This window comes from Anolis sagrei, chromosome 6 (assembly GCF_037176765.1).
Source record: "Anolis sagrei isolate rAnoSag1 chromosome 6, rAnoSag1.mat, whole genome shotgun sequence".
In the NCBI taxonomy this organism is placed as follows: Eukaryota; Metazoa; Chordata; class Lepidosauria; order Squamata; family Dactyloidae; genus Anolis; species Anolis sagrei.
Genome location: NC_090026.1, coordinates 20,838,060 through 20,861,030, shown reverse-complemented (window position 1 = coordinate 20,861,030; position 22,971 = coordinate 20,838,060). Strand labels below are relative to the sequence as shown.

General features: G+C 42.3%; 2 protein-coding genes across 7 annotated transcripts in view; both read right to left on the bottom strand.

Moving 5' to 3' along the window:
- PPP6R1 (protein phosphatase 6 regulatory subunit 1) overlaps window positions 1-3,567 on the bottom strand; it is a 54,365-nt gene extending 50,798 nt beyond the window's left edge. The window contains exon 1 of one of the 3 annotated variants that reach the window (XM_060780462.2): window positions 3,373-3,567. The gene's annotated coding sequence lies outside the window, so the exon portion shown is untranslated. The remainder of the gene's footprint in view (window positions 1-3,372) is intronic. The other 2 variants (XM_060780461.2, XM_060780463.2) reach the window with 2 other exon arrangements.
- Window positions 3,568-9,834: 6,267 nt separating this feature from the next.
- HSPBP1 (HSPA (Hsp70) binding protein 1) overlaps window positions 9,835-22,971 on the bottom strand; it is a 31,269-nt gene continuing 18,132 nt past the window's right edge. For all 4 annotated transcript variants that reach the window (XM_067469882.1, XM_067469883.1, XM_060780458.2 and 1 more), the window contains 5 exons: window positions 22,012-22,236; window positions 21,538-21,693; window positions 17,630-17,726; window positions 15,115-15,226; window positions 9,835-11,120 (listed from right to left, as the gene is read on the bottom strand). In XM_067469882.1, the coding sequence (XP_067325983.1) occupies window positions 11,043-11,120; window positions 15,115-15,226; window positions 17,630-17,726; window positions 21,538-21,693; window positions 22,012-22,236 (668 nt within the window). In that variant the 3' untranslated portion in view covers window positions 9,835-11,042. The remainder of the gene's footprint in view (window positions 11,121-15,114; window positions 15,227-17,629; window positions 17,727-21,537; window positions 21,694-22,011; window positions 22,237-22,971) is intronic.

The following is a 22,971-nucleotide window of genomic DNA, read 5'->3' as shown; positions in this document are numbered from 1 at the left end:
TTTAAAGCACTAGGCTTGTGAACTGTTCGGCCAATAACACTTCAGTTCTGATCAAACTGATCTTTTCCTGTAATCTGCATAATTTTTAAAATTTGATTCTGTCAACTCCTCTGCCTTTCTAGTTAGTGAGCAAGTGCCCCCATGCTCTCCAACCAGTTTTGACATTCCACTTAGCAAAGCTGCCCACTTACATTTAAAGGGGAGTTTAAAACACTTTTATAGAAAAACACACCTGACAGCTTGCACTAGGCTGAGAAATACAAGACAATGTCTTTTTATATAGTATTGTAATGTAGTTTGCAGTGCATTATTTTATTTTTCTTACTGTCTATGTGCCTGTTTCACATATAATATATATGGATTATCCCCAAAATCTCAGTACATAGGAAAAAGTAACAAACTCAGATTATATTTTACATTATATTACATATTCTTAATAGTATATATATATATATAAAATATTGGAAGGGTTTTGTAATATTTTGTAATTAATATTATTTTGTTAATAAATGTAGCTACAATTTTCCATTTTCCCTATGTATGGCAACTTTTGGAGAAACCTGTATGTGTATACATGTATGTATGTATACATGTATATATAAGGCATGGGCCCTCCAGGTGTTTTGCACTTCAAATCTCAGAATTCCTAACAGCCAGAAGTACAAAACACTTGGATGCCCAATGTTTGCCCATGCCTGATATAAATATCAAAAGTCAACAAGTGTCTTTTGATATTTAATAACTCCTTTGTTTTATTTTGTTTTTAACTTGCAATACCATAGCATCATATTCATATGGGAAATTGTGTCAATTCACAAGGTGCCATGGGTCAGCTTCATATGGGCCTATTCAGACTGGAATGGAAGGACTGAAGAGGAGGGCTAATCTAATCTCTTTTGGGAGGGTATTCCAGAGCCAGGGGGCCACCACAGGGAAGGCCCTCTCTCTTATCCCCACTAACCATGCTTGAGATGAAGGTGAGACCAAGAGAAGGTCCTCCCATGTCAATCTCAGAGCCAGTGCTGGTTCATAGAAAGAGATGCTGTCACAAAGATAGGTTGAACCCAAAGCGTATAGGGCTTCTCAAACTCACAGCAACCCAATGATTCTTGCCACGAAAGCCTTTGACAACATAATGTTTAATACTGTTTTACTATTTATATATTTGAAGTGGTATTGTGAGCCGCTTTGAGTCTCTGCATGGTGAGAAAAAGCGGGATATAAACAAACATGGCAAAAGTATGATAGCTGGGACCCAATGCTGTTTGCGCGATGCAGGTCAGACTTAGAGAAGCGAAGATGTTAAGCATTTGAACGTGTTTGCATACGATGTCTATATAGCCTTAAGCACTATGCTTGGCTGTTTACTGACCCCCCCCCCCCTTTTCTGGTGAACTATGTTGCCACGACTGTCGTACCTGCATCTCTCACTTGCTGCGCTTTCTCGGCATTGGGTCCCAGCTATCATACTTTTGCCAAACATTAATTATTATTATTATTATTATTATTATTTGAAACACAACAAGACGAGTCCACAGCAAACAAGATCACTCTGCTGGCTGTTGTATTGGATCACACGTCAGACACTTCCCAAGTGTCTAGGACTGTGTGATGTATCGGTGACTTATACTCAAGTCAGTTATTAATTATTTTACTCTGTTGTTGTTATTATTATTATTATTACATTTATTGTTTTACCTTATTATTATTATTATTATTATTATTTGTAACACAACATGATGAGTCCACAGCAGACATCTGCTGGCTGTTGTATTGGATCACATGTTGGACACTTCCCAAGTGTCTAGGACTGTGTGATGTATCGGTGAATAATGCATGCAGATCCCAGTAAGGTGGCCTTTTGTAGCTGACAGATGGTAATTTTGTCAGCGCCAATTGTGTTTAAGTGCAGGTCAAGGTCTTTAGGCACTGCACCCAGTGTGCCAATCACCACTGGGACCACCTTGTGCCAGAGTCTTTGCAGTTCGATCTTTAAATCCTCATATCAGGTCAGCTTTTTCCAGTTTTCTATTATTAATAATAATAATAATATTTTACTGACATCACAGTATGTCACAGTAAACGAGATCTATATGCTGGATTTCATATCACAAAATCACAAGTCGAACACTTCCCAAGTGTCTAGGACTGTGTGATGTTTTAATGCTTATATTGTTTTGTTAATCTTATGGTTATGTCGTTTTACTTTGTATGTTTTGAGATGTTACCTGGGAGCTGCTCCGAGTCCCCTCGGGGAGATAGAGCAGTATATAAACAAAGTTTTATTATTATTATTATTATTATTATTATTATTATGTATTTTCAAATGATGCGTGCAGATCCAAGTAAGGTGGCCTTTTGCAATTGACAGATCGTGATTTTGTCAATGTTTATTGTTTACAAATGCCGGCTGAGATCTTTTGGCATGGCACCCAGCTATTATTATTATTATTATATATTAGATCCAAGTAAGGTGGCCTTTTGCAATTGACAGATCGTGATTTTGTCAATGTTTATTGTTTCCAAATGCCGGCTGAGATCTTTTGGCACGGCACCCAGCTATTATTATTATTATTATTATTATTATATATTAGATCCAAGTAAGGTGGCCTTTTGCAATTGACAGATCGTGATTTTGTCAATGTTTATTGTTTCCAAATGCCGGCTGAGATCCCAGTTATTATTATTATTATTATTATTATTATATTAGATCCAAGTAAGGTGGCCTTTTGCAATTGACAGATCGTGATTTTGTCAATGTTTATTGTTTCCAAATGCTGGCCGAGATCCCAATTATTATTATTATTATTATTATTATTATATATTAGATCCAAGTAAGGTGGCCTTTTGCAATTGACAGATCGTGATTTTGTCAATGTTTATTGTTTCTAAATGCCGGCTGAGATCTTTTGGCACGGCACCCAGTTATCATTATCATTATTATATATTTGGCAGGAGTGACACTTTTAAAATGTACCTGTTCCGACTTGCATCCAAATTTAACTTCAGAGCAAAGCTACAAAGCCTATCTTTTTGGTAACTTGGGGATTACAACCATATATAAAAGATGAAGGCATGGAAGAAGGAAGGGCTACCCACAGGCCAAAGAGCTGGGCCTGGACAGGAAGGATGAGGAGAAGGAAGGAAGGAAGGAAAGGGCAAAGATCACGCCTGTGGGGGAGGGGGCGCTATTCCGGGGGAGGGTCTCCCAGAGGGAGCTCCAAAATGGCGGCAGCTCCCTTCCTTGTCACACACACACAGCTCCCCTCAGTCCCTGAGAGGCGCAGGCCTTCCCTCCCTCTCTCTCCTTCCCCCCTTCCCTTCCCCTCCACCGCCAGCCCCTTTCCCCCTCTTTCTCTCTCTCTCTCTCACCGGGCTCGAGCCCCCTTCGTCCTGCCCCAGTCTTCTTCTTCTTCTTCTCTTGCGAAGGAAGGAAGGAAGAAGGAGGGAGGGAGGGGGGCGGCTCTTTCGCTGGCTCGCGCTCCACTTTTTTTTTTCCTCCCTTCACCGCCGCGATCCCACAATCCCCCGCGCGCGCGCGCCTCCCAGCGGCCGACTCGCCGTTTCCTCCTCCTCCTCCTCTTCGCGCTTCTTTCCCCTCAGGCTTGGCCCCGCCCCCTCCTCCTCCCCCTTTCTCCAATGCGATTGGCTCCCAACCTTTAAGACTTCAACTCCCAGAAGACCAAAGCGCTGAGGCAAAGGGTTGAGATATCTGGGAAATGTAGTAAAAAGAGTAGGAAGCGCAAACTGCGCATGCGTCATTCGGATTCCCTCACCCCCGCCGATTGAGGGACGAACGGGGATGAGTTGCGCATGCGCGGGCTTACTCTCTTCACCTTCCATTTTCTGTATTTAAGCCCACCCGCCAAAATACCTGGGAGTTACCCTAGACCAGGCATGGGCAAACCTCGCCCCTCCTGGTGTTTCGGACTTCAACTGTCACAATTCCTAACAATCTGTTTTGGACATATGACTCCCTAAAAGAAGAGGGAGACCAGTTGCGCATGCGCCGGACTCCCTTTCCTCAGCCTACCTCATTCCTAACTTAGGGGAATTAGCTGCGCATGCGTCGGACTCCCATTCTTCAACATCCCTCATTCCTGATTTAGGGGAATTACCTGCGCATGCGTCGGACTCCCTTTCCTCAGCCTCCCTCATTCCCGACTTAGGGGAATTAACTGCGCATGCGTGAGACTCCCTTTCTTCAGCATCCCTTATTCCTGATTTAGGGGAGGACTCCCTTTCCTCAGCCTCTTGTCATTCCTGACTTAGGGGAATTAGCTGCGCATGCGTCAGACTCCCATTCCTCAGCCTCCCTCCTTCCTGACTTCGAGGAATTAGCTGCGCATGCGTCAAATTCCCTTTCCTCATCCTCCCACATTCCTGACTTCGGGGAATTAGCTGCGCATGCGTCGGACTCCCTTTCCTCAGCCTCATTTCTGATTTGGGGGAATTAGCTGCGCATGCGTCGGAGCCCCCCCCCCCCCCGGTGGCGCAGTGGGTTAAGCCCCTGTGCCGGCAGGACTGAAGACTGACAGGTCGCAGGTTCGAATCCGGGGAGAGGCGGATGAGCTCCCTCTATCAGCTCCAGCTCCTCATGCGGGGACATGAGAGAAGCCTCCCACAAGGATGATAAAAACATCAAATCAATCCAGGCGTCCCCAGGGCAAGGTCCTTGTGGACGGCCAATTCTCTCACACCAGAAGCGACTTGCAGTTTCTCAGGTCGCTCCTGACACGACAAAAAATATATCCTGACTTAGGGGAATTAGCTGCGCATGCGTCAGACTCCCTTTCCTCAGACTCCCTTTCCTCAGACTCCCTCATTCCTGATTTAGGGGAATTAGCTGCGCATGCGTCGGACTCCCTTTCCTCAGACTCCCTCATTCCTGACTTAGGGGAATTAGCTGCGCATGCGTCAGACTCCCTTTCCTCAGCCTCATTTCTGATTTAGGGAATTAGTTGCGCATGCGTCGGACTCCTGGTAGAGGACTGGAAGTCCGGCGCATGCGCAACGAATTCCTCTAAGTCAGGAATGAGGGAGGCTTAGGAATGGGAGTCCGACGGGAATCAGCCTCCCTCCGACTTAGGGGAATTAGTTGCGCATGCGTCGGGCTCCCTCTCTCCATTTTCAGAATTCTCGCTTGGCTTCTCCTTGGTTCATCCTTCTCCTCCTTTTCCCCCAAAGGCCAGTGGTTCTACAGGACATTGAACTCCAGTTTCCAAGAGTACCACCAGCCAGCAGGACCAAATTTTAGGAATTCTGGGAATTGAAGTAAAGACTAGGGAGAGCATCTGCGCATGCGTCGAATTCCTTCTCGTCTTTCCTTCTTCCCGCCGATGGAGGGACTAAGAAAATCTGTTGCGCATGCGCTGGGCCTATCTTCTTGGCCTAGCTCATTTTTAGGTGGATTTTGAGCGCTTGCTTGCGTACTTTCCCTGGATTCAAAGCAGGTTGAATTCATTAGGAGGGAACTATCAGTTATCCTGCAGATAAAGTAGAAAAATAGCGCTGTAACAGTGTGTCTTCTAGCTCTGTAGCCTTTATCAATCACAAAGCCCCATAAAATCCAATGCAGCTCCTCTTGGTTTCACATTTAGAAAAGTTGTAGTTCAAATCACTCAGGATAGTCTCAGAGTATTATTGCTTGTTGAAATGTAGGCCCTTCCACACAGCCATTGTGTATTTGTTCAATAATTTCTGGCTCTTCATGACTTCATAGAGAATCATAGAGTTGGAAGAGACCTCATGGGCCATCCAGTCCAACCCCCTGCTAAGAAGCAGGAAAATTGCATTCAAAGCACCCCGACAGATGGCCATCCAGCCTCTGCTTAAAAGCCTCCCAAGAAGGAGCCTCCTCCACACTCTGGGGCAGAGAGTTCCATTTCTGAACAGCTCTCACAGTTAGGAAGTTCTTCCTAATGTTCAGGTGGAATCTCTTTTCGGTACTTTGAAGCCATTGTTCTGCGTCCTAGTCTCCAGGGAAGCAGAAAACAAGTTTGCTCCCTCCTTCCTATGACTTGCTCTCACTTATTTATACATGGCTATCATGTATCACCGGAGCCCCGGTGGCGCAGTGGGTTAAAGCACTGAGCTGCTAAACTTGTTGACCGAAAGGTTGCAGGTTCGAATCCGGGGAGCGGTGTAAGCTTCCGCTGTCAGCCCCAGCTTCTGCCAACCTAGCAGTTCGAAAACATGCAAATGTGAGTAGATCAATAGGTACCGCCCCGGCGGGAAGGTAACAGCGCTCCATGCAGTCATGCTGGCCACATGACCTTGGAGGTGTCTACGGACGACGTTGGCTCTTCGGCTTAGAAATGGAGATGAGCACCACACCCCAGAGTCGGACACGACTGGACTTAATGTCAGGGGACAACCTTTACCTTTACCTTTATCATGTATAAGGACCAATTAGCAACAGTAAGAACTGACCATGGAACAACAGACTGGTTCAAGATTGGGCAAGTCCAGAGTCGGACACGACTGGACTTAATGTCAGGGGACAACCTTTACCTTTATCATGTATAAGGACCAATTAGCAACAGTAAGAACTGACCATGGAACAACAGACTGGTTCAAGATTGGGAAAGGTGTATGGCAGGGTTGTATACTCTCCTCCAACCTATTCAACTTGTATGCAGAACACATCATGCGATGTGCGGGGCTTGACGAATGCAAGGCTGGGATTAAAATTGCTGGAAGAAACATTAACAACCTTAGATATGCAGATGACACCACTTTGATGGTCAAAAGCGAGGAGGAACTGAGGAGCCTTTTAATCAAGGTGAAAGAAGAAAATGCAAAAGCTGGGTTGCAGCTAAACATTTAAAAAAAAAAACAAGATTATAGCAACAAGAATGATTAACAACTGGGAAATAGAGGGAGAAAATGTGACAGTGACAGACCAAGGGCAAGATGGATAGATGGCATCCTTGAAGTGACTGGACTGACCTTGAAGAATTTGGGGGTGGTGACGGCTGACAGGGAGCTCTGGCGTGGGCTGGTCCATGAGGTCACAAAGAGTCAGAAACGACTGAACAAACAACAATCATGTCTCCTCCCAGCCCATACCAAAGCTCCCTGTTGGCTGTGGCCACCCCCAGTTCCTTCAAAGTAAAGCCAGTCACTTCAAGGATACCATCCATCCATCTTACCCTTGGTGGCCTGTCATCCTTTTTCCTCTCATTTTCCTCAGCATCATTATCTTCTCCAAGCTTTCTTGTCTTCTCATTATGTGGCCAAAGTACTTCAACTTTGCCTCTAATATCCTTCCCTCCAGTGAGCAGCCGGGCATTATTTCCTGGAGGGTGGACTCGTTTGATCTTCTCACGGTCCTAGGCACTCTCAGGACTTTCCTCCAGCACCACAGTTCAAAAGCCTCTATTGTCCTTTACTCAGCCTTCCCTATGGTCCAGCTCTCACATCCATAGGTTACTACATGGAATACCATTGCTTTGACTATGCAGATCTTCGTTGTCAGTGTGATGTCTCTACTCTTCACTATTTTATCGAGATTGGACATTGCTCTCCTCCCAAGAAGTAAACGTCTTCTGATTTCCTGGCTGCAGTCTGCGTCTGCAGTAATCTTTGCACCTAGAAATATAGTCTGCCACTGCCTCCACATTTACTCCCTGTTTTACAGTTGTCAAATCAATCTAATTGCCATCATCTTGGGTTATTTTATGTTTAACTGCAACCCAGCTTTTGCACTTTATTCTTTCACCTTGATTAGAAAGCGAGGAGGAGTTCGGCTTCGCCTCGCTTTCAGCCATTAAAGTGGTATCATCTGCATATCTAAGGTTGTTAATATTCACCCAGCAATTTTAACTTCCATCCTTGGATTTGTCAAGCCCTGCATGTTGCATGATGCGTTCTGCATACAAGTTGAATAGGTTGGGTGAGAGTATACAGCCCTGCCATATTCCTTTCCCAATCTTGAAACAGTTAGTTGTTCTGTAGTTTGTTCTTGCTGTTGCAACCTGGTCAAAGGACATTTAATCAACTACCAAGTTTGCAAACTTTGTGGGTTTTTTTAACCTGTTTGTTTGTTTTGTTCTATTAAAAATGTAATACAATAGTCTGGTTGCCCCTGACACGATAAATAAATACCAACTATGTTGAATTGGTTGAGAGTTGACGAGGCTCCTCCCTAAACTACAAACCCTAGAATTCTGCAGGAGGCAGAAACCAGATTTTAAGCGGATTTTTTCTCTAGTGTGATGAGGCCCTTAGGCTATATGTAATAGATAGGTAGTTAGATAAATAGATAGATGGAGGGCCTTCTGTGCAGATTCTTTGTCAATGGATTCACCATAAGGCTAATGTGGCTTCAATTAAAATTAGGCCCCTTCTGCCATATAACCCAGAATATAAAGGCAGATAACCCACAATATCTGTTTTGAACTGGGATATGTGGCAGTGTGGACTCAGATATTCCAGTTCAAAACAGATATTGTGGGTTATTCTGCCTCGATACTCCGGATTGCTGCATGGAAGGGTCCTGGGTTATTTTAGGCCCCTTCCACACCGCTGAATAAAATCCCACATCTGCTTTTGAACTGGGTTATATGCAGTGTGACTCAGGGCCCTTCCAGACAGGTCCTATATCCTAGGATCTGATCCCAGGTTTTCTGTTCATTCCAGATTATCTGGCAGTGGGATCAGATACTGGGATATAGGGGGTGTGGAGGAGCCCTCAGGTATCCCAGTTGTGAATTATTTGGCTTGATACTCTGGGTTATACGGCTGTGTAGAAGGACCCCGAATCCATAAAATATAATAGATCATAAACCAGTATAAAAGGCCAAACCAACTTGAGTCCTTGGGCAGGGAGGTAGAAGGCGGATAATTATAAATAAATAGCTCATATTTGTTCATCTGGATTGAGAATAAATCACCCAACAGGTTCTACACAATTTAGGGAGGATGGCATTTCTGGGACAGAAACAACAGCAGTGCCTACCCCAGCTGTATATCAAACCTAATTTGAAAAGGAAAGTTTCGTAATAAGAGAGTGCATTGCCTACCCTTTCTAATGAAAGGAATCTACTAGACACACCCTTTGGTTTCTAGTTGCTCTTCTCCTCTTGTTCATACTTTTACATGGTCCAGGATCTAGCACGTATAAAATCTGTTATGTTTAAAGTCATTAGAGAAATGGTGAAGGGCCAAAATTTATTATGCTGAAAGTCCTTTTGGAAATGATGATGGCCCATCCTACGTTTAATAAAAGAGATTCTCATCACCTTTCCAACACTTCAGTTACCGTTCTGTGTGCCTCCAATTTGCTTCCAACTTATGTGAACCTATTGTGGGGTTTTCTTGACACAATTTGTTCAGAGCGGTTTTTTGCCATCCTCTGAGGCTGAGAGTATGTCACTTGCCCAAGGCTACCCAGAGGTTTTCCATGGCTGGGCAAGGATTCGAACTCTGGTCTTCAGAGTCATAGTGCAACTCTCAAACCATTACATTACATCAGCTCTTTTTACCTATCGCAACCAGGAAGAGGCAATAAAGCAATGTAGGTGATGCCTTAAATCAGGCATGGGCAAACTTTGGACCTCCAGGTGTTTTGGACTTCAACTCCCACAATTCCCAACAGCCATTAGGCTGTTGGGAATTGTGGGAGTTAAAGTCCAAAACACCTGGAGGGCCAAAGATTGCCCATGGCTGCCTTAGATTGAATATATTTCTCAGGGAGGTGGTTTCAGTACTTGCCCCTAATTTTGGAACATACCTCTTTTGTTATGTTTTGTTCTACTGGTCAAGGTGAGAGTAATGTCAGTTTTGTAAAAACAAAAATCTGCTGGTGGGAAAAACAAAGATGTGCCAGACTTTTCACCCAAAACATAAATTCATTCTTTAAAAGAACTAAAATAAAACATATGCAGAGAACATGGCAACAGCAAATGACAGTGATGGGAAATTCAGGCAGTCGGAATATACCGAGTTGCAACAAATCATAAAGAAACACATATCACTCCAATTAGATGGGTGATCAATTGCCTAATGACAGGCCCACTGTGTTTCTTAGGGCCATTCCACACAGCCCTATATCCCAGAATATCAAGGGGGAAAATCTCACATTATCAGAGTGTGGACTCAGATAACCCAGTTCAAAGTAGATATTGTGGGATTTTCTGCCTTGGTATTCTGGGATATAGGGCTGTATGGAAGGGCTCTTAATGGTCAGAGAGAAAAGGGGCTTTCATCAGATCTTTAAGAAGCAAAAAGTATTTTCTTTGGAGGTATAAGTGTCCTACGCTCTTTCTCAATTTCTTGTTTCACAGACTTTCCCCCATTTATCGCACTAGAGACATATTTTTGTAATAAGCATAGGTATATGCCTTTATCCAGTGGGAGAGTCGCTTTTTTGGACTACATCTCCCAGAACAGGGGAGTCTGGAAGTTGTACTCTAAATAGACGCCTTTCTCAAAAACTGTCCCTGCCAGTTTGAATAGATGCTCCCAGTTAAGCAATCCAGTATACTATCATCTGTAGAGCACCTGGCCCCCACCCATGACAATCCTGCATCTAAAGAGATAATGGTTTAGCCACCCACATTCGTAATATGAATTCAAGAAAGAAATTAAAAGGCACTCAATTCCACCAGCACCCCATTCTCCTCAACAACCATCCCCTGTTAAGTCTCTCTATGGAAAAAAAAGCAGTGTTACGATAAGAGACAGGACTAATTTCCCAGTTTAAACACAGATCTTGACTGCTAATTACAAACTTTGGCTCTTTGGCTACTTAGAAGGCAGGCTAGCACAGTGAAGCCTGGATGGGGCCAGGACGCATTAGCTTCCAGGGGCCAGGGAAGAGGAAATTACACAGCAACAGGTTATGAAAGTGTCTTCCTGCTGATCATGAGGCCAACGGGCTCAGTATTTTATTCCAGAGACAGGTCTCCTGTGACTCCAGCCTGTTGCTGAATGAAGGATAAACACGGGCGTTTTCCATCGAGTGGCTCCAACTGTCACGGCTCCAAGTGCAAAAGCCTGAACTTCCACGGCACTGAGTGGGAGCGGGGGAAGCCAAGTTACCGGTCCATGCTGCTTTCATCAGGTTGACTGCAGAAGCAAAGGCGCAGCAAAGTCTCGCAGAAGTCCAGTTCCTCCTATTAAAAAAATAAAATAAAAAGGAGATGGAATCACAAAGGAAGGTCTGGCAAATTCTGTTTCTTTTTGGAACATGATGACCTAAGTCTCTATAGTGAATTCAAGGGAAGAAACCTGCAAGATTTGCCTAACAACAATCTTTGGTCTCTATGCTACTGACTTTTTTCCCAATTCTGCCTAATGAAAAGTTCTGTATTGGCTCAAAAGCTTGCAAATTCCTGCAATGAAGGGTGTGACCCACATATATTTGTTACATAGCACTGCAGTCTCCATGGATAGTCAGCAAAATCTAATGCAAATGTGTAAAAGGTAAAGGTAAAGGTTTCCCCTGACATTAAGTCTAGTCATGTCCAACTCTGGGTATGGGGCTCATCTCCATTTCTAAGACGAAGAGTCAGTGTTGTCCATAGACACCTCCAAGATCATGTGATTGGCATGACTGCATAGAGCGCCGTTACCTTTCTGCAGAAGCAGTACCTATTGATCTCACATTTGCATGTTTTCAAACTGCTAGGCTAACAGCAGGAGCTCACCTTGCTACCCGGGTTTGAACAAGTTCAGCAGCTCAGCAGTTTAACATGCTGTGACAATACTATAATTGACATACACTGACATGGGTGGCAAAATAAATCCACAGGCGCACAGGCCACTAAAAAAATAATAATAAAGTGTACAGCCACTATTCTTTCAAGGCAGTTCTCTCAGACTGGAAGGCAGTGAGGGAGGGCAGCTATAAATCTGTTTTATTTTAATCTCATCTTTCTTACAGTCACTTGGAATGTGAGAGAACTGGCCATCTGTAAGGATGTTGCCCAGGGGACTCCCGGATGTTTTGATGTTTTACCCTCCTTGTGGGAGGCTTCCCTCATGTCCCCACATGAGGAACTTGAGCTGACAGAGAGAGCTCTCCCCGCTCTCCTCAGATTTAAACCTATCGGTCAGCAGTCCTGCCAGCAGAAGGGTTTAACCCATTGCGCTACCTGGGGTTCCTACAACATGGGACCCATGGCACCTTACAAAAATATAAATATTTTTAAAGTTAAAATGCAATAAATGAGGTATGATAAAATTTCATTAATGTAAAAGGTGTCAGATCATTTTAAAATAATGTTAAAGATACACATGCACAGCATAAAAAGAGTCCCCACGACCCTAGAATGATCAAATGACTGTTTAAATAAGAACATGGTCCCAAATTTCAAAGAAGCCCCAACACAGTGACTTTACAAAGCAAAACAGGGAGTTAGGGTGAGGGGGAAAGAGGAAACCATTTCAAATCCTCTTACTCCATTACGGCAATTGTTTAATTATCTAGCTTGGCATAACCTAATTGCTATGTTCAGAGAAAACTATCGGTTGCTAACAGCAGGGGTGGGAATGTGTCTGAGTAAATGCAAGAAGAGACAAAGAAAACACAACAGAAGCAACGAGCCCCCTGCCTCCTATTCGCCTTCCCTCACACCAAGCCTGATAGCAGCATCTGCAAGCAGAAATGACCTCAGGAGTGAAATGAGGAAGCTAGCTCAAATCTCCTGCACTTGGAAGGATTGGTTTGCTCCTTCCTTCAGCAATAGACATGCACCCAAGGGACGACATAGGCCTGGAGCCTCACATGCACAACGTAATATCGATGTGACACCCCCACTGAACAAGATTTTCAATGGATGCCAAAATATGTTCCTCTTTCCTTAGCATTTTTGTAATCAAAGGCCCCATAAGTCTTGCAGTGGGAAAATAAATTAAAATAGTAGGAAATGCTTTCACATTCAGCATTTAACATAATCTTCCAAAAGTTGGGGGATCGAAATACAGGTTGAGCCTGCCTTACCTGGACATCTGATATCTGAAATATTCCAAAACTTGAAACATTTTGTTGCCAGTCACTTACTTCCATTTTTGGGGAAAGGGGTTACTCAAACATTCAGTACCCACCAATGGCACAGAGCAAACCCATTGGCTGCGGCCCAGGGAGAATGAAAACAACTCAAGGGATTTTCCCCTTTTGACACAAGGGGAGGGATTTTCATGAGCAGCTTAATTCTACATTCACAACCAGGATTGTCTAAGTTACATTTCGTTTCTGGAGGGGGTGAGAATTGGTAAGAGACACACTGTCAACAAGAGTGAGGACTGGATTCTGGAAGTCTAAGCAGAGGAAGACAAAAACACCTCTTAAGCTGTTTCTGCCTTGCATTGTTATTAAAATAGGTGAAGTGCTACCGACAATATGTACTTAAATGGGAATCACTCATCCTGGAGAGCCACCACACTGTATACGGGACTTTTGAAAAGTTGACAAAGAGGCCTAGCTCCCCCTAGTGTCACAAAAAGGACATGCAGATGTAAAACAAGCTCTCCACTTACCCAAATCTGGGTAGTGGTTGGCATTTCATTTTCACAGGTTGGAGTGGAATATGGCTTTTTGAATCTGTTTTCCTGGGTTTTTGTCTTCTTCAGTATTCTATTTTTTTATTTAAAATGTTTCCAACTCTAAATTGTTAAGAAAAATTTGAAAATGTCTCCACACACGCCTTGCTGTGTCTGATCACCACCCCCATGTCTTTAATAAAACATACCGTATATACTCAAGTATTAGCCGAGTTTTTCAGCCCTTTCTTTACGTTGAAAAAATTCCCTCTTTGCTTATACTCGAGTCAAGGTTATTTATTATTTTACTCTTATTATTTTTATTACATTTATTATTTTACTCTATTATTATTATGTACATTTTTATTCTATTATTATTTTATTACATTTCTTATTTTACTATATTATGATTATAATTATAACATTATTATTTATCTATAGTAGTTGCTCAAAAGGTCAGCCATATCCCTTCAAGAAATTCCTGTAGTATGTTAATATAAGGTTAGCTATAAACTACCTTAAATACTTGAGTATAAGTCCAGTTTTCAGCCCCTTTTTAGGCTGAAAAAACCCACCTCAGCTTATACTCAAGACAGTTATTTATCATTTTACTCTGTTGTTGTTATTATTCTTATTATTATTACATTTATTGTTTTACCTTATTATTATTACAATTATTGTTTTACCTTATGATTATTATGATTATTATGATTATTATTATTATTATTATTGTAACACAACATGATGAGTCCACAGCAGACACTCTGCTGGCTGTTGTATTGGATCACACGTCAGACACTTCCCAAGTGTCTAGGACTGTGTGATGTATCGGCGAATAATGCGCACAGATCCCAGTAAGGGGGCCTTTTGTAGCTGACAGATGGTAATTTTGTCAGTGCCGATTGTGTTTAAGTGCAGGCCGAGGTCTTTAGGCACTGCACCCAGTGTGCCGATCACCACTGGGACCACCTTGACTGGCTTGTGCCAGAGTTTGCAGTTCGACCTTTAAATCCTCATATCGTACTTTATTATTGTTGTTATTATATTTATTATTTTACTCTATTATTATTCCATTTATTGTTTTACTTTTTTATTACTGTTATTATTACATTTCCATTATTTTACTCCACTATTATTGTTTTTATTAATTTATTATTTTACTCTATTATTATTGGAGGGCTGCATAAGCACACATTAAAGAAGGTTAGAATGGTTTAATCCGAGCTGAACAGTTTTATCTTAAATTTTAGTTTTATGTAAATATTCAAAAACATTTAACCTAGTGATGCCTCAATTAATTTTATTTTATTGGTATCTATTTTTATTTTGAAATTTACCAGTAGCTGCTGCATTTCCCATCCTCAGCTTATACTGGAGTCAATATGTTTTCTCAGTTTTGTATGGTAAAATTAGGTGCCTCAGCTTATATTCAGGTTAGCTTATACTCAATTATATACGGTAGGTATACTTAAGAAACTGGAAAATTACAGGAAACAATTTATTCTAATTATAGAGCTTGAACTTCTTAATCTGAAAAATGCAGTGATGGTTCAGAGAGCATGCTAGGCCCTCAGGACAAGTATATGGGGAAGATGGGGGGAAGGAAAAATTCCTGGGTTAGCCTACCTGGAATTCCTCCTGACCCTTGAGTAGCTGGCACCGCTCTTTTAATAGTTCCTCAAGTGATAGCTCTGGTTCTTGGCACTCTCGCACACCTTGAGGAAAATCTGTCACGAGACTGGATGGAGTGTGGGAAAAAGATGACACATTGGAAAAGATGGAAGCAGCAAAAATGGACAAATGAGAGATGTATGAAGTTTTCCATGAATCATCCAATATTAGAAGGTGGCTAATCTTGCTCAGGTTTCCTGATAACTTATCAGCCGTACCTTCCCTCTACAAGATGCTCAGTTAAATCTCAATTACCACATGCCTTTCCTTGTCAATACACAATCAACATTCCATCACTACTCAGCATACTCAACCCTTAGGGTGCTGTTGCTTGCTGAGTAGCAAGTTCCCTCCATGCCACTCCTACACCCCCAAGTACCCCCAAGATACTAGCATGTCCATGGCTGCTTTTTGATTGCATAGTCATCAGCACTTCCCGCTAGCCGATCTTGGAGAGAAATATATACTTTCTGGACTGTTCATTGTTATTGCTGTGTGTTTTCAAGTTGTTTCTAGATAATGGCCGAAAGCAGTGGTTTTCAACCTTCCTAATGCCGTGACCCCTTAATACAGTTCCTCATGTTGTGGTGAGCCCCAACCATAACATTATTTTTGTTGCTACTTCACAACTGTAATTTTGCTATTGTTATATATAGTAATGTAAATATCTGATATGCAAGTTGTATTTTTATTCACTGGACCAAATTTGGCACTAATACCCAATATGCCCAAATTTGAATGCTGATGAGGTTGGTGGGAGAATTGATTTTGTCATTTGGGAGTTGTAGGTGCTGGGATTTATAGTTCACCTACAATCAAAGAGCATTCTGGACTCCACTAACAATGGAATTGAACCAAACTTGTCACATTGAATTCCCATAACCAACAGAAAATACTGGAAGGGATTGGTAGGCATTGACCTTGAGTTTTGGAGTTGTAGTTCACCTACATCCAGAGGGCACTGTGGACTAAAACAATGATCTGGATCTGGAGCAAACCTGGCACAAATACTCAATATGTACAAATGTGAACACTGGTGGAGTTTAGGGAAAATAGACCTTGACATTTGGGCGTTGTAGTTGCTGGGATTTATAGTTCACCTACAATCAAAGAGCATTCTGGACATTCTGGACCGATGGAATTGAACCAAACTTCCCACACAGAACCGTCATGACCAACAGAAAGTACTGTGTTTTCTGATGGCCTTTGGCAACCCCTCTGACAGCCCCTCGTGACCCCCCCCCAGGGGTCCCGACCCCCAGGTTGAGAAACACTGGCCTAAGGTGATTGGATCCGAAGATCTTTTTTCAGGGCAATAGCTTTAGTCCAATAGTCCAACTACTGCAGCAGGCTGGCTCTTTTGGGACCTCCACAAAATAGTCAGAATGGTCACTTCTAAAGTATTTTGATCTGAAGTGTAGAAAATGATCTCTTCCAAGATCCAGAAGGAACTTACCCCAATTTGACAGCCTAGACCAGAGTTTCTTAACCTGGGGGTCGGGACCCCTTGGGGGGGGGGTCGCAAGGGGGGTGTCAGAAGGATCACCAAAGACAATCAGAGAACACAGTATTATCTGTTGGTCATGGGGGTTCTGTGTGGGAAGTCTGGCCCAATTTTGTCACTGGTGGAGTTCTCAATGCTCTTTGATTTTTGCTGAACTATAAATCCCAGCAACTACAAATCCCAAATGTCAAGGTCTATTTTCCCCAAACTCCACATTTGGCCATATTGAGTACCATGCTTTGTCCAGAACCATCATTGTTTGAGTCCACAGTGCTCTCTGGATATAGGTGAACTACAACTCCAAAAGTCAAGGTCAATGCCCACCAAACCCTTTCAGTATTTTCTGTTGGTCATGGAAATTGTGTGTGGCAAGTTTGGTTCAATTCCATTGTTGTGAGAGTTCAGAATGCTCTTTGATGGCAGGTTAACTATAAATCCCAGCAACTACAACTCCCAAATGACAAAATCATCCCCCCTCCCCAACTCCACCAATTTGGGTGTATCGAGTCCTGCACATCAGATATTTACATTACAATTCATAACAGTAGCAAAATGGCAGTTGTGAAGTAGCAACAAAAATAATTTTATTGTTGGGGGTCACAACATGAGGAATTGTATTAAAGGGTCGTGGCATTAGGAAGGCTGAGAACCACTGGCTTAGACTGTCAAGGCTGTGCCCAGGCTAAGATTTACACCTCAGTATGAATTACTGTCCTAGTCCCTGCTTATTATATTAACAATCTGTGTTGCTGTATTCTGGTACTCAGAAAAACTAAGTATCCTTTATCTCTATACTGATTTAAATGCTTTTATTTCCTGTGCATTGCCTCAGGATCCCTCATGGGCTGGAAGGCAATAAATAAGCCCTTTAAATACATCAAAATAAAACCCTTCCTTCTTCCTTCACCATGGTAACAACCCTTTCGATCCCAACTCTCATTTTCCATTTCCTGCACCCATCAATACCTGCACAATGCTCCCAAGACGTATTCATGGAAGGTGCTGTGTTCAGAACGGATCAGGGCCACCAACTGCTGGACCATTCCCATGGAACAGAGAACCTCTAAGGAGAAGAAAAAGTTTGGAAATGCAAACCTTCGAGTAAAGCTAAAAGAAACAAATGACTACGATTGGAAATGCTGATGCACATGTGTGAACATCCAATGGCCTACATCAGGCTACCATAAAAAGTCACTTCCAACCTTGGAGAACGTCACAAGACACGTCCTGGGTGTGATATCAAAATTTTCCAAGGGCTGATGCCCAGAGGAAAGTGACCAAAATGGTAAAAGGACTGGAAAACTGTTGGAAATAGCAACCTTCTACAAGCATCCTACACTTGCATCTGCAAAATGTGTTAGTTGCCTTAGAGATGGAACCTAAATCTAAACGTGATATTAACTTATGGGTTATAGACACTTTATTTGTGTAGCCTGGAGGTTAGTTTTATGTTCCAGTGTGGCACAACTGGCTGGGAGTCAGCTGCATTAAGATCACTACTGACCGAAAGGTCACTGGTACGAAGCCAGCCCAGTGAGCTTCCAACCAATTTGTGTAGCTTGCTGTCGACCTTTGCAACACGAAAGACAGATGCATCTGTCAAGTAGGAAATTTAGGTACTGCTTATGCAGGGAGGCTAATTTAACTAATTTACGAAGACATAAAAATCTCCAGCAAGCATGCAAAGAATGAGAAAGCACTTCATTAGTATCACAAATGGACGTTGAAGCGACAGCTCTCCTGGTGGCCAGAATACCCTCATAAAAAGCTGGAATGCCTCTGAGCGTCTGTCTATATAGGTTGGGTGTCTATGGCATTGAATGTTTGCCATGTATATGTACATTGTAATCTGTCCTGAGTCTCCTGCGGGTTGAGAAGTGCAGAATATAAATACTGTAAATAAAATATGTTTGTATACAATTCAGATTGCTTATTGTATTGTATATGTGTGTATTGGTATGCAATTTTCCTTAACTCTTTGTTGTGGGAGGAACCGCAGACCATGGGACTGTTCAGACTATGTTTCCATTTTGGAAGTCAGTAGAAGCAGAATGCCTTGGAGACACCATTGGACTTTCAGACTGCACAGACTGTATTGGATTCTCAGACTAGAGAGATGCTTTAGACTTTGGACTGCTGATTATAAGAACGATGCCCTGTGTTATCTGCTCAGAAAAACTACTTCAAATCCTATCTGCAACTGGATTAATATGCAAAGTACCTATATGCTGAATATATGAAGTTTGTGAGTTAACAAAGACTATTTTTGGTCTCTTTAGAGCATAATTTAAAACCAAATATATTTTACAGGAGAGTAGATGTTTTTGGGAAACTAAAATTACACTTCTGAAACTCAGCTATATGTTTTTTGTGCATTGGCATAATCTTTGTTCCTAACAGTTCAAAGAGATAACCGGGCATATCAGTCTGACAACTGAAAAACCTAATTTGCCTTGCATGACTACTAATGGATATTTACCACTAAAGAGGAGATTCGTTCAAATGAGTTTTTAACTCTTCTCAGGAAGATCATACTTTACATAAGGTTATGAACTCCAACAAGGTCATGCCTTTCCAAAAGGGTTTATGATTATTCCAAATAGTGTGAATGTCAACTTAACTCCAAAACGATCATGCTTCCAAAAGCTTGTGGAGATTCCTGGTTTTCCCAAATGATTCTGAACATGCTATTTTCCAAATAACAAAAAACATGCCCTTTGAGGGCTGGTTTAGGGAACTGGGTAAGTTCAGCCTAGAGAAGAGGAGGTTATAAGGTGACACAATACCCATATTTTCTTATCTGAAAGGATGTCATTTTGAAGAAGGAGCAAGCTTGCTTTCTGTGACTCCAGAGACGAGGACATTGAGCAATGGATGCAAACTACAGGAAGGGATTCCACCTAAACATTAGGAAACATTTCCTGAGGATAAGAGCTGTTTCGACAGTAGAATATGCAAATTCAGAGAGTGGTGGAGTCTCTTTCTTTAGAGGCTTTTAAAACAGAGGTTGGATGGCCATATGCTGAGAGTGCTTTGTGTATTCTGCATGGCAGGGGGTGGGACCAGATGGCCCTTGGGATCTCTTCCAACTCCTACAATTCTATGAAAATTAGATCATCGAAACTTAAGGCATTACATCCCTTTCACTATCAGAAGAGGGCATCCTTTTTTTAACATGTACACACACATTCTCTCAATAAATATTAAATAAATGAATCCACAGAGAAAACAGAAGTCCTATTATTATTATTACTACTACTACCTGTACCCGCCATACGTTGCTGTGGCCAACCTTCCCTCTTTCTCTCCTCCTTTCTTTCTCTCCTTCCTTCTCTTTTTTTTCTTTCATTCTCTACCTCCTTCCTTCTCTTCCTCTTCCCTTCCTTCCCTTTTTCTTTCCTTTCCGCTTTCTTCCCTTTCCTCCTTCTCTACCTATTCTTGGACTGCAATTCCCAGCAGTCCACTTGATCAATCTACCTACCTACCTACCTACCTACCTACCTACCTATATCTATCTATCTTATTTATATGGAGGATTGCTGGGAAATTGGAAATATGCAGGAATTGGGATGCTCTCAAAGAAATCCAAGGAGAAGAAAGCTTGCAGCTTGGAAGCAGTGCATTGGGATCATCCTCCTCTCCTAAAGGGTCTAGTCTAGGGGATGCTGGGAGCTGAAGTCCGAAAGAGAGGGTGGATATGCTATTGTGTGTTTTGCTTGCCAGGGGGAGTTGTTTTTGCACATGCGCTGTAGCATCTTTTTGTTGTGTTTTTCAGTGTTTTTATGAGTGATGGTCCCTCATTGGTCTGATAGGTGTGTTGTGTCCAAATTTTGTGTCAATTTGTCCAGTGGTTTTTAAGTTATGTTAATCCCACAAATGAACATTACATTTTTATTTATAAAGATTTGATACATAAGATTAGTACACAGCAAACAAGATCACTATGCTGGCTTTTGTATTTGATCATCTGTCAGACATTTCCCAAGGGACTGTGTGATGTATCAGCGAATAATGCATGTAGATCTGAGTAGGGTGGCCTTTTGCAGCTGACAAATGGCAATTTTGTCAGTGCTGTTTGTTTTTAAGTGCAGGCCAAGGTGTTTAGGCACTGCACCCAGGGTGCCGATCACCACTGGGACCACCTTTACTGGCTTGTGCCAGAGTTTTTACAATTCTATCTTTAAATCCTCATTGTTGTTGTTGTTATTGTTATTTATTTATTTACTACTAGCGGTCCCCTGCCATGCACTGCTGTGGCCCAGTCTGTGTATATGTGTTTTGTGTGTGTACATATGTGTATATGTGTGTGTATGTGTATTTATGTGGTTATGTGCATGTGTTGTAATGTATTTTTCGTTTCTTGGCTTTTTAAATATCTTCCGTTGCGTTTTTCAGTGTTTTTATGAGTGATGGTCACTCGTTGGCCTGATAGGTGTATTGTGTCCAAATTTGGTGTCAATTCGCCCAGTGGTTTTTGAGTTATGTTAATCCCACAAACGAACATCACATTTTTATTTATATAGATTATTTATACCCCACTTTATCTCCCCTGAAGGGAACTCATACTATATATACTATTTATAATTTTCTACTTCTTTTGTGTGCCTTTTAGCAGTATGAAGTCGTAAAAGTCAATTCCACCATTTTGGGACTCAACTGTTTGCTCTACTCTATGCATAGCAAATACGACCATTCAAATCTCACCAGCAAAATGTTGGTTCTATATGCAAAAGGTCCCAAATTCACTCCCAGTGTCTCCAATGAAAATAGTCTCCAAGTAGCAAGTGATGAGGATAAAATTTTCCTGTCCAAGTCCAGGGTTTAGGATGGGAGAGAGTGGGATGTTTCTATTCTGCCACAACCACAATTCTCACCTTTCTGCTCTGGGTGGTCTATGAGAAGGTTCTGTAGGAGGAAAGCAGATTTCACCTTCAGCTTCTGCACGTTACTCTGCATGGCCCGCATGAGGACAGAGAACCCATCGAGACGTAGGAACTGCTGCAAGCCAGTTTCCTGGGCTCTAACCAAGCCTGGCAAATAAAGAAATGATAAAGAAAGAGAGAGAAGGAGTAAACAAAAATAGACTGTTAAGAATTGTGGGATTTGAAGTCCAAAACACCTGGAGGGCTGAAATTTGCCCATGCCTGGTTTAACCAGTACCTCTCTGCCCCTCCACACTTGTCCCCATGTTTTTATTAATTGTTTTTGCCCATTGCCTGTGCTATAATCTGTAGAAACAAGGGATAGAAGTATTGGTATACAAGAGGAGGAATCTAAAACCTTCCAGGTCATGCCTGTTTTAGTTTTTGACACTCGCTCTCCAGTTCACTTGCCATGCTCCCACTTACAGGAGATGGCAAAGAGGGCCTTGATCCGGACGGCCTCGCTGGGATCCTGGTCCAAAAGCCGCAGCAACTTCCTCATACATCCCAGCGCCAAGGCCTGCTCTTGCACTTTGGGCACGTTCTGGGCGCAGGTTCCCACCAGGTAGGCTGCCCGCCAGCGCAGCTCTTGCTCCTCGTGCTCCAGGTATCGATGGGCCAGCAACCGCATGCCCTCCAGTTTGCAGAAGTCTGAAAGAAGAGGGAACGGGACAAAATAAGATGGGATTGCCAGTAGGGTATATCTTACAAATGACCACTGTCCCTTCTCCTGATCAGAAAGGTGTTGGAATTCAACCCCACACTGCCCAAGTCTTTTTTTTTTTCCAATATAATCTTTATTAGTTTTACATTGAGGAAGTAGGGGGGGGGAAGGGGGGAGGGGCAGGAAGGGGGGGAAGGGGGAGAGTGGGAAGAGGGGGGGTAAAAAGGCGTGATGCTGGGAGTGATGGGGTTGTGATGGGATGTGGGGGAAAGGGGCCCATCACCGTCTTCTTTTGTGTGGTGAACTTCCCAAGGTCTTCCAAGCGTTCCATTCTTCTATCTTTTGGTCCTTACGTTCGTATATCTTGTTGCTGACACGGTCAATTTCTTTACCTTCCATATTAGAAATTTGTCAAGTCAATTGTTATGGGTATGTCTTTTGCCTTTAGATATTCCTTAAAGCCTGTCCAGTCTGTTTTCTTTTTCACTCCGTTTATTCTTTGAGATAAATTGTCCATTTGTATAATTTCGAAGGCTTTTATAATCCAATCTTCTGTAGTTGGTGTTTCTTTTAGCTTCCATTTTTTTGCTATCACTATTCTAGCAGCCGTACTCAGTAAGAATAGCATTTTATCTTGGTTTTTATTTAATTTTGATTCTTTATGTATGCCTAGTAAATATAGTTCTGGGATTTTTGTGAAGGTTATTTTAAGTATTTTTTGA